Source organism: Megalobrama amblycephala, linkage group LG2 (assembly GCF_018812025.1).
Source record: "Megalobrama amblycephala isolate DHTTF-2021 linkage group LG2, ASM1881202v1, whole genome shotgun sequence".
NCBI lineage: Eukaryota > Metazoa > Chordata > Actinopteri > Cypriniformes > Xenocyprididae > Megalobrama > Megalobrama amblycephala.
Genome location: NC_063045.1, coordinates 10,245,885 through 10,256,931, shown reverse-complemented (window position 1 = coordinate 10,256,931; position 11,047 = coordinate 10,245,885). Strand labels below are relative to the sequence as shown.

At 38.5% G+C, this 11,047-nt stretch overlaps 1 protein-coding gene across 4 annotated transcripts in view; it reads right to left on the bottom strand.

The window, feature by feature from the left end:
* Positions 1-349: 349 nt before the first annotated feature.
* Positions 350-11,047, bottom strand: part of LOC125263517 (E3 ubiquitin-protein ligase TRIM39-like) — a 30,619-nt gene continuing 19,921 nt past the window's right edge. For 2 of the 4 annotated variants that reach the window (XM_048182516.1, XM_048182517.1), the window contains exons 5-8: positions 10,723-10,992; positions 6,221-6,359; positions 3,822-3,857; positions 353-3,254 (exon numbers count right to left, since the gene is read on the bottom strand). In XM_048182516.1, the coding sequence (XP_048038473.1) occupies positions 2,707-3,254; positions 3,822-3,857; positions 6,221-6,359; positions 10,723-10,992 (993 nt within the window). In that variant the 3' untranslated portion in view covers positions 353-2,706. Of the gene's footprint in view, positions 3,255-3,821; positions 3,858-6,220; positions 6,360-10,722; positions 10,993-11,047 lie in introns of all 4 variants that reach the window. The other 2 variants (XM_048182518.1, XM_048182519.1) reach the window with 2 other exon arrangements.

The following is an 11,047-nucleotide window of genomic DNA, read 5'->3' as shown; positions in this document are numbered from 1 at the left end:
TTCTGACACCTAAAAGGACTAACGGGACACCCTACGGTCTTGTAGACTAACGGACACACGCATGCGGCAAATCAAGTCCACAAGACCGAAAGTGCTTATGAAGTGTGCCATATAGGAAAGCTAGGGCCAAAATGACAGAAACACCAAACTCTGCTTTAAAACCAATCAAATGACATACTTCTAATACAATTCTGATATCATTTCAGTGCAGTAAACAATTAAGTAGGCTAGTTGAGTATTTTACATGCTTAAAACAGGTTCTGTTCAACTTTTTTTCAGTTTGACATAAACTCTACTAAACCAGATCACTTCCATTAGAAACCTGTTCAACTCAATCTCTTATATTTCTATCATTACCTGTGAGTATCAGATGTGTCCACAAGACTATTTGAACAGCTCAAAAATTCTGTTGTTCAAAGACATCCATATTGCTGTTGGTCAAGTTAGTTTAATTTTATACAGTGAACTACAGTGATGTCAGAGCTCCTCCTGTATTTACACATTTACATTTGTTCTTGTATTCTGTGTATTTATTAGGACTTATGTTTCGATCAGATAACTTTTTTTTTTTTTTTTTTTTTACAATCACTTGGACACATTTTTCAATATTTGGGTCACTTTCATCTCAACGTTTAACTTGGCATAGCAGTTATTTTCACATTCAAAATGCACTCAAACTACCAAATACCAAATCAACTCATTCTTTCATAACACTAGCAAAGGTTGTCAGCCAACAAACACACTTTATCACTCATAAAACAATGACATAAAAATACACTGACAACAGGTATTTTACAATGTTTTATTCTGTAAAACAAGGACATTTCTCTACTGATTAGAATTCACAGCAATATATGTTACTGGAATGAATCAGACATGATTCAGTACGCTTCAATATATATATATTTTTTTTCGGCCTGAGTTCCAATTCCAAAATACAAGAACGTGTTTACACACCATCCACCGATACAGATACAGTAAGAAAGTATGCACTCGGAAAGTGGATGATAATAGAATTTATTTGCCTGCACACAGAGCAGTGGAAAAGAGAAAATATGTCGATGTAGTGATGTTACAGCTCCACCTTTCAAAATATATTTCACCTTGTTAGAAAGGTGCACATCCTGTTAGATGTCGCACATGGAAAGTTCATAGAATGAATGAAAACAGAAATAAAGTTATCAAAATACTCATAAATGTGAACAGAAAACACACTCAAAAAATCAGTGTCTATTGTGTGCAGTTCTTTTCATACAGCGTCTTATAGTCACATTTACACTGCAGAGGTGGCACATGTGCTTTTCAAGTGGCAATTAGGTGTCTTAACACAAACTGTTTAATGCTGCTCAGAGGTGGCATAAATGCATATTTTTATACAAGGGGCTGAGGTGGGTCAGAGCAGGCATAATGTAGTCTGGCTTTTATGCTGCATTGTATCTTTACACAGAATTTTAAGCAGGCACAGAGCAGTCTTAACTCAGCTGTATGAAGATGCCTTAGAGGATCCATTAATTGCATTTGTAACCGGTCCTACTCGACCCACTCTGAGCGGGATATGAACTGGCATCTCGGGCATGGAGGGTGGGCGTTTAAGGATGCTAATTCTGCATTCACAGCATGTCGTAATTACTGCAAATAAAGCTTAATATGCTTTCGAATTGCTCTCACAGCACTTTGATGTCATACTCCACTTCAAGTCCAACACACCTTAAATCTGCAGTGGTCAGGTGGTACAGAGGCCACAGGGTCATCATAGCTCTCTAATACATTATGAGTTTACAAGTTGTAATTACACATTCAACAAGCATGTGAAGGCTTTTTACAGTTCAGAATCGTTACAGTAATTACAACATGACGTGAGCGCACCTCATGACCACAGTCTCTAACATCAGTCGCTAACACGCCTCTTGAGGCCAGAGGAGTGAGGTTTACACACACTGCTCTTACTAGCTTGCCTCCATTACACATAATAGATTACACCCTTAATATTTGTAATATGATCCTGATCATCAGCTGTTCTTGAACAATCTGCCACTGGCTGGCAGGGAAAATAATTGCTTTTATCTGCCAATACTGATAACATCAGTGCATCCTTACATTTAATGTTTTTAGATTTTTAATTATGAAAATTAGGGATGTGTCTGAAGCCTAAATCCATATTCGGAAAGGCACAGAAAAAGAAAAACGCAGTCTATGGAGCACCTAAAGGGACATGGTTAGCTGCTTGCTGGCAGGAGCCTGTTACCTTAAAGTACATCAGATTTTACTTACCATATTACTAGAGATGGCTGATAGGACAATGGTGAATGGTTTGCAGTTCCTGAGCGCTACTGACAGATATCTAACCTTGTGAAATGTGTGGTAAGTAATGGGCTACTGACGCTCACTAGTATACACACAGTACATGTGATCGTGAATCTCTAAAGTGAATGTAATTTAAAGTGCGCATTCAAACGTGATTTCAATACTCTGCTAATTAATAGCAGCTCCCTGATGCTGGCAAATTATATACATTATAATTACCCAACTATAGACTATAATTGCCAGAGAAAGCACTGAAATATATTTGTTCCTCCTATCTCATATTTATTCCCTTAAGGGGCTCCATTGTACGTCATTTCCTTTCCGAACATGGTATTCGGCTTTAGGCACATCCCTAATTAAAATCATTATTTTCATCTAGTATTTCATATTAGGTATGAAAATTCATTTATTGTAACTGACAGGTGTGATGATCAGTGGAGTTGAGTTTTTACATCCATTAATAGGGCCTGGGCTAAAATATGGATAGAGTTTCCCAGTGAAAGACTGACCAGTGAAAGAGTAGATATGAGAGCTGGACTCCACATCATAAAAGGAGACCAGACCCTCCTCATAATCCACAAACACGCCGACCCGCTGCGGCTTCACTCTCAGACACAGAGAGACAGGAGGACCAGCACCAGCTTTATATTCATTCCCATTCCTCAGAATCACAGTCCAGAATCCATTACTGGGTCTCAGTGAGATCAAACCCTTCTTGTTAATGGATTCTCTGGCCACTCCTAAATCCCATTCAGTCTTTCCCTTCACCTGCACCTCAAAATAAAATCTCCCTGAGGAGAATCCCTCCTTTCCCAGGACACAGGGACATGGATTAAAGCTCTCTGGTTTGTCTGGGAGTTTCTGCTCAATGTCTCCATCTCTCACTTGTTTTCCATCATCAGACAGGATGAGACCAGGATGAGCTGTATCAGGATCCAGAGTCACATCCACTGAGAAAATATGAATCACAACTTCACAATACAGATATTTTGTGATGATTGTTTAATTTAACACCATGCCAGCTACCATGATTATATTCATAGTGAGAAAAAAGACAAAAAATAATAATAATAAAAAAGTAAATAAATACATAATATAAAAGAACAAAAGTTTAAAAAAACAACAACAACAACAAAAAAAACATTAAGTTTATCTTTGAAAAAATCTAAAACTAAATCTGGCTTAACTTCATTTCAAACATTCATTTCAAACCATGGTGTCTTGAACGAAAAGTTCAAGACACCAAAGTCCATCAAAATATGATTCAGAGATAAAGTACTGTCTGGGGAATGAAAAGGATCTTCACCCATTAACAAAAAATTGTGTTAGTCTGGAGTGACCTATTTGACAACGAGTGTAGATAATATGGTCCCAGTGATTTCGAAAATGGACACGTTTTGATTTTTTATGATGATTTTTTAAAATATTTAATCAGTAATATTTAATCATCCTGTAGGTCAGTAATGAAGCTGTGAGTATATGAATGTAATCTAGTGTAGTTCAGACACACACTGTACCTTTATACTGCTGCATCCTCTTCAGATCTGTAGAGTCTAATGACAATAAAACATCATCAGATCTTTGACATGCTTGTGTGGAATTATTTTAAAGGGGTCACGTCACTGCTTTTTCTAAAGTTAATAAATTTGATTTTGATGTCAGTAAAAGGCCACTGTTATGATTGGTTGATGTCATTGCAAAGGAAAATGTATCAAGGCCCACTCACTATTGCAGGTAAGCATTCTGAAAACATTTTCCATATAAAACAGATATATACAGACAAAGCATTATGACATTTTTTTCCTTGTACAGTTTGCGATGATGTAACCCTCCAATGCCTTTAAAAATAAACCATCCTCTTGTTCCTGACACTGAGATCCTTCTGAAGTCTCTACAGAGACGCAAACAAGCTGTTGAAACCGACGCTTCAAAACGAACACTGTTTTACTTTTTCATTTGTCCTGTTGTCAGCAGATACTTAAGCACATAGAGTACATCAGAAACTGAATGGGTATCTGTATTCAGACATCCCTTTCAGACTGCTTCCTCTTGCATCGACAGTTATTCCTGTTGGATGTGGTTCATCCTTCTGGATTCGGTGGCTCTAGATTCACCTCAAAGACTCGCTGTCCAGATCACGGTGAATGTGATTTCACCAAGTATGACATGTTCCTGGATCAACATCTTTGTTGATCCTGGAACAACATTCCAATCAACCAATCAGATTTGAGGGACAAGTTTACCATTTATGTCAAGTTTAGGCTTGCAAACAGGGTTAGGTGCTTCTACATCAGTGTTATTCACATATCTTTCCCCTCTGATTTTAGGGATAAGTTATGGGTAGGATTAGGGGTAGCGATAGGGTTAAGACTACATTTTCGGACAGGAATGTTGTTCCAGGATCAACAAAATATGTTGATCCAGGAACATGTCTTACTTGGCAAAATCACGGTGACCCCAGATGACAGATGAGCCAGCGAATGAGAGAGGCAGTTTTAACATTAAGTGACAAGGCATCTGACGCTATGCTTAATGGCACATCCGGTGGCAAATCTGGTCTTCATTGGCATGTGCCAGTGGATATGTCACTGATATTGTCATGAAATATGTTGTGACACCTCCGGTAGTGACTGACATGAGTTGAACAGCTATACTGACGTAATTGTGACACAAAATCCTAAATAAATAGCCCAATTTAGTGATATTTTGAAATAAATGTAAATTAAACGTATTAAAGTTGGTAATATCTTTTTAAAACATATTGTCAGTTGGTGGCACATGTGCCACTGAATGTTTTATTATACCAGCAGTGGTATGTCGTTTATCATGCAAAAAGTAGCTAACTTCCCATTCTAGGAAAGACACAAAATAAATCTATCATGGGTCACAATGAATAACATATAAACCGTTGCATCCATTACTGTAAAACTTTATTTTTGCATGATGCTGCATGCACACCGGAAGGTGTCAGGATAAACACTGGCCAGCACAAGATTCTCATCTGTGGCTTTAATATTTCAAGTCCTTCCAAAAAGAGTAAAAAAATAAATTCTTGAAAATCATTTGTCAGGCTACAAATCCAAAAAGGATTACATGCTGAGATACTAGCAATCTTATTTATCTATTCAAGTGCAAGAAAGTGCTCAGTGCATTTTAAAAACTCAACAAATGTTTTGGTCACGCAGGACCTCCTTAGTGTTGCTTTAATATTTCAAAAAATATTTTTTATGGAATTATGTAATGAATAAAATCAAATTATGTTGTACAAATTAACTCCATGATATATATTTGACAGCAATGTATTAATTAAATATCTTTCTGCAGTTAAGTGCTAATGTTACATGATCTATATTATACTCTTGCAGACAGCTGCAGGTGTCACTACTGGAGGTGCCACAACATAAAGAGACATGTCAGTTTTAGCATGTGCCAGTGGATAGTGGCATGTGTCACTAAAACTTGTGACGTGCCAGTTGATTGTGTCATGTGCTACTTGCAGAACAATTCACTTTATGCTGTCAAATATATGATTTATTACATTGTGGGGTTAATTTGTACAACAAAAATGGATTTATTAGATAATTCCATAACATTATTTTTGAAACATTAAAACCACAGATAAGAATCTTGCACTGGCCAGTGTTACACAACATTAGTGTGACGTCGCAAATGGATGGAAGTGGAAAACGAGTCTTTTTGGCAAATTGATTTCAACAAATGATATTTTTGCAGTGAGAATTATTTTTTTTTCATGTCTGATACTTGTGTATTTTGTATAGTACAATTACATCTTACAAGCACAATATGTCAATTTAAAGAATATTTGACTCCTTGTGTTATGACCCCTTTAAGGTTATATTTAAAGAATTGTGTACAACATCATGTATTTATCTGAAAAATATATGTACTGACGTACCAGTTAGTGTGAGTTTCTCCTGTAGAGTGTCCTGCAGTTGAGTCAGAACTCTCCTCACAGTCTCCTGACTGTCATCAGTCTTCACACTGATCTCAGACCAGTTCCTGGTGTTTCTAGAGCTGCACAGGGATGAGTAAATCTACAGCAGGAGAGAGGAGAAATCCTTCAGCATGGGGAGTGTTAAGCCTTGTTCATACTTTCACCTGCACTGCACCGCGACAGTCCGCACTTCAGAGGCGTTTATGGTCGACACGATCGCCGTTGTACTATTTTCTGAAATGACGGGGCAGTTTGGATAAAAAATCCTCCAAACCAACAGAAAGTAATGGTGTGAAATAGTAGTTTGGCAGATCATCAGATCATACCTTTAATCTAGTGCTTCTTTTTATGTCAACTATGTCTTTGAAAGATTTTATTGGGAAATTATTTGATTGGGAAAAATACATACAGTATGCACATTAAAAATTGGCTCTTTATAAACCAAAGTTATATGTAGGCTATGGCTACTATTCATATTTATATAGTTGATTTTTTTTTTTCTTCGTAAAACTCAAAAACTAAAAGAGTATATATGCATAAATCATCATTCTAAATAAAGTTTTCAACTACTTGTAAATCATGAGAAAATTCCCATTCTAAACAGTGACACGGGGCAGTGCAGTCGCCTGTCAATGACGTCAGTTACCCTTTGTTACCGCCTTTACTGACGTAGAAACCACATGACAACAGTGTCGTGGACAAATGCGGAAGTAGTGTCTAGCGTCCAGCAAACCACTAGCTTGCTTCAAGCAGTTCCTTATTTACTTCTTGCACGTTTTATGGTGGATTGTTACTTATTTATGGAACATAATTACTGTTTACCATCTGCCGCTGGTTCTGTCGACAAGGACAGCTCCCGTAAACGTAAGCGTACGGGCCAACCAAACAACCCAAGAAGAGTTTGGGACAAGAGGAGAGAAAGAGCGAGGATCAATATCGGTGTTGCATTTTCCAGATGGAGAGAGCTTCGCGACAAACTTAACCTAGAAAGAGATGCCAATCTCGCTTGTGTTTTACTCGACAGGTGAGTTGTTTTGATTCGTATCTTTACAGAAAACGTATGCCATTATAACGATCAACACGATTAGTATTATGGGGCATACATGCCAAACGCAGGGCATCGCGTCTCATCCATAGTCTGATCGCGTCTTTGCATTGACTTTGTATGTAATCTACTCGCGCAAATCGTTGAACTCGCGTTTGCTATGTATGCCCAATTATTGTGTTTGAATGTACACGAGTGTATATATTTGTTGAACAAGTGGTAATCGTTTTCATATCATCTGACTAAACAGTAATCAATTAATTTGATAATTTACTGTCAAACTATATTTGCTGTATTGTATTGCAATATAGCATGACGCAATATGTAATGGTGGCATGTGAAAATTGTCTTTTTCAGACACTTACGAAATCCAGTATTGGATTGATTTTGTTAGTTACTGTAGCAGCTACAGTGTAGTTATCATAATTTTACATCATAACCTCACAATAAAAATTGTGCTGTCAATACATATGATACCTATGGTAAAGCGGAAGCAGCGCCGGCGATTGTGCCATAATAAAAGTCCCGCTGCTCGTGAGGCGTGTGTTGCGCAATCGCTTCAGCTCCTCGTTCAGCTCCCACAACACTCGCTCCTGCTCTGCTTCATACTACAGTAACGTTAATAATCGCATCCATTAACATGTTTTCTTCCCAAGTCCTATTGCACTGTCTGTTGAGGTGGAGACCACGTCCCAAGATTCCACACTCAAACTTTGCGTCATCAAGCTACGCCTTTGTTTTGAACAGGCCTCTAGCGACCTCTAGCGGATAAAATTATCACATACTGCACCTTTAAACAATATCTTTGTCACGATCACCAGCTTGAGTGCCTTTGATAGCCACCAGAGGGCACTCTGCCCCAGACTATTGCCACTCATTTCCCATGACTCAATGCCCGGTCTCAACATCCATGATTGTCTTCAGTTGTGTCCCATTAGGCCTTTATCACACTTCCTGTACCTGGTAAGTGAAGTAGTGTATCACTACTTCCGGTCCCATCGCAACACAATCAAAACTAATGGCTAAATACTCGCTCTTGTGTTAATGCAGCGATTTGGCTGCTCTAATTCTAAACAACAACACCCTTACCTCAGATTTCAGGATTTCCCAATAAAACAAGAATTGAGGAAAGCGTGGGTGAGACTGATATGGTGGGATGAATGTCCTTTTAAAATAATATGCAGGAGTTACATATTACTCCTGGGGAGTACCTTCATGTGTAGTAGGCCTTTCAAAACTGAGGAAGCTTACATCTCATATCTTGAACCTGCTGAAATGTTCCCATCCAAATGTGCATTCTGAATAATAAATAAATTTATTTCCCAACTAACCTGCTGCAGTCCAGAGCTTGTCTTCTCGTTAACAGTGATATGATACTGATCATATTTCATACCTACTGAATATACATTTTTTAATGAATTTGACTTATGACAATTTATGACAATTAACCATGCAAAAAAAAAAAAAAAAATCCAAAAAGCTGCTTTCTTTTTTTCTTTTTTATTTAAAAAGGCCAAACTCACTCCTTTTTAAAACAGTTTATCAAGGCGGCCTAGCAGAAGGCCGAACACTTGATATCGCTGTCTAAACTGAACCCATGTGAGCGGCAGCCAATGTAGAGGAACTCTCAATAGTGAGAGGAGGCCAAACACGCTCAACAAATAGACCACTCATCAAGGTGGCTAAAAGGCCGCACTTGAAAGGAATCTAATGGCACCTGTCCCAAATGGCACCCTAAAACCTCACGGTCTTCCTCTGAGTCCGCACTTTCACGACGTAATGCCGCTTTGACTGCCGGGTAAATTCCTCTGCGTAGCTCACAGTCTTGCTGGCTCAGCAGAAGTGCGCATCGAGGGTGCATAGCAGCCACAAAGGGGGCGCTCACGAGCACCCTTCTTTAAGCTTAAATGACGAATGGGACACCCTACGGTCTCGTGGACTTAACGGACATGCGCACCCAGCAGCCATTGTAATTCCACAAGACCGAAAGTGCACATGAAGTGTGCCATTTGGGACAGGGCCTAAATAGGGCTCAAATGAGCGGAGGCCCCAGCAGAAAGACTCTCTTTAGTGAGAAGGGGGCCAAACACACCAGGGGTGGTTTCTTTGTTAGGGCAATAGGGCAACAAACCACCAAAGTGCGAAAGGGACTGATTTTTTCGATTACATTCAACCACAGTGTTACGCTAGCTATCACTACTCTAGACTGTTTGTTCTGCCTCTGGATATATAGTCCAATCAGCGCAATCAAGTCACATTCTGTGGAGTACCACCTCTTCTTGGGGGCGATTTCACTCTGGCCGAGAATTGCCCAGAGTGTTTTTATAGACTTCCATTCAAAGATTTTTTTTTCAAACTGCAGGCACTACAATGTAATCTCTATGGTTTCCGTGTAAATGCTGCCATTATATTGTGTATATAATTTATGTATAACTTTGTTTTGTTTTCTAAAATCAATTTCATAATTTATGAATTTAAGTTGTGTTTGTTATTTATATGTTGTTACATTATTTTATTTATTATAAGTTGCACTACTTTTATTTTGAAGGCTTGGTTCAAGTTATATAAAGTGTATAATGAAAAATGAAAAAAATTTAAATTAAATACAGATTTAAAAAAAAAAAAAAAATCAATTAGAAAAATGTACAAAATACTGAGTTTATACGTCAGCATTCAGTCCAAAAATACAGAGATATGATTTTTTGGCCATATCGCCCAGCCCTTATGGCCTTAAATTATGAATTTTCCATGTTTAAGCCAAGCAGTAATGATACATTAGTATATCACTTGTTAAATGGTTATTTAACAGGCTTTATGGTGTCATATAGCCTACTGCATTATCAGCCCTGTTTGCACCTGGTAGTTTTGTTCGATCGGATCTAGACGAGTGAGACACATAGCCTACCCGTTTACACCTGGTGTTTTAATCCATCTCTTTTGTCCACTTTCGACCACTTATGTCCTGATTTCTCGAGGGGAGAATCTATGGGCAGGTAAATGTATGGTCTTCTTCAGAAGTTTTGATTTAATAGGTGAAATATCAGTGCACAATTTGCATATGAACGTGACCGGAGACAACAGCAAAACATACAGAGAGCATTTCTGCTGTGCTTATTATGTTTTTCGTCTTCAAACCAAAACCGGCTTTAGCCAGCTAGCACACTTCCCATAATGTTTATTGTGTCAGTTGGAGGATAGAAGGCATTTTTTAGCGGCTGTTCACATTCGACCACATGAGCGTTTTCACTACAAAAGCAATCCGGTTGAATGCTGCCTCTGGAAGTGGTTAAAAATGGACAAACTCAAAACGTTTTACACCCCGTTTACATCTGTATTTAGCGTTGTCCACTTGTGATCCAATCAACCAGAATACATCTTAATACCAGGTGGAAACAGAGCCAAAGAGATGTTGACTGACCTGTAGGAGGCGGAGGTGATCTTCAGTGTGTGAGAGCTGCTCCAGCTTTGTGTTTATCAGCTCATTGATCTCCTGCTCCAGATCAGTGTTTCTCATCTTTAGCTCAGTGATCTCCTGCTCCAGCTCTTCAATGAGCTCTTCCTCCTGTTTCTCTGCTGCTTTCTGCTGCTCCTCCATCATCTCCAGCAGTTCAGTCTGACATCTCTCAATGGAGAGGTTGAGACCAGTGAAGAGCTCATCACGAGCTGCTTTCTTCTCCTCTGTGTTTTTCTGCTCAACAGGACAATCAACTAATTATTATTGGTGTTTAATACAAGAATCAGAG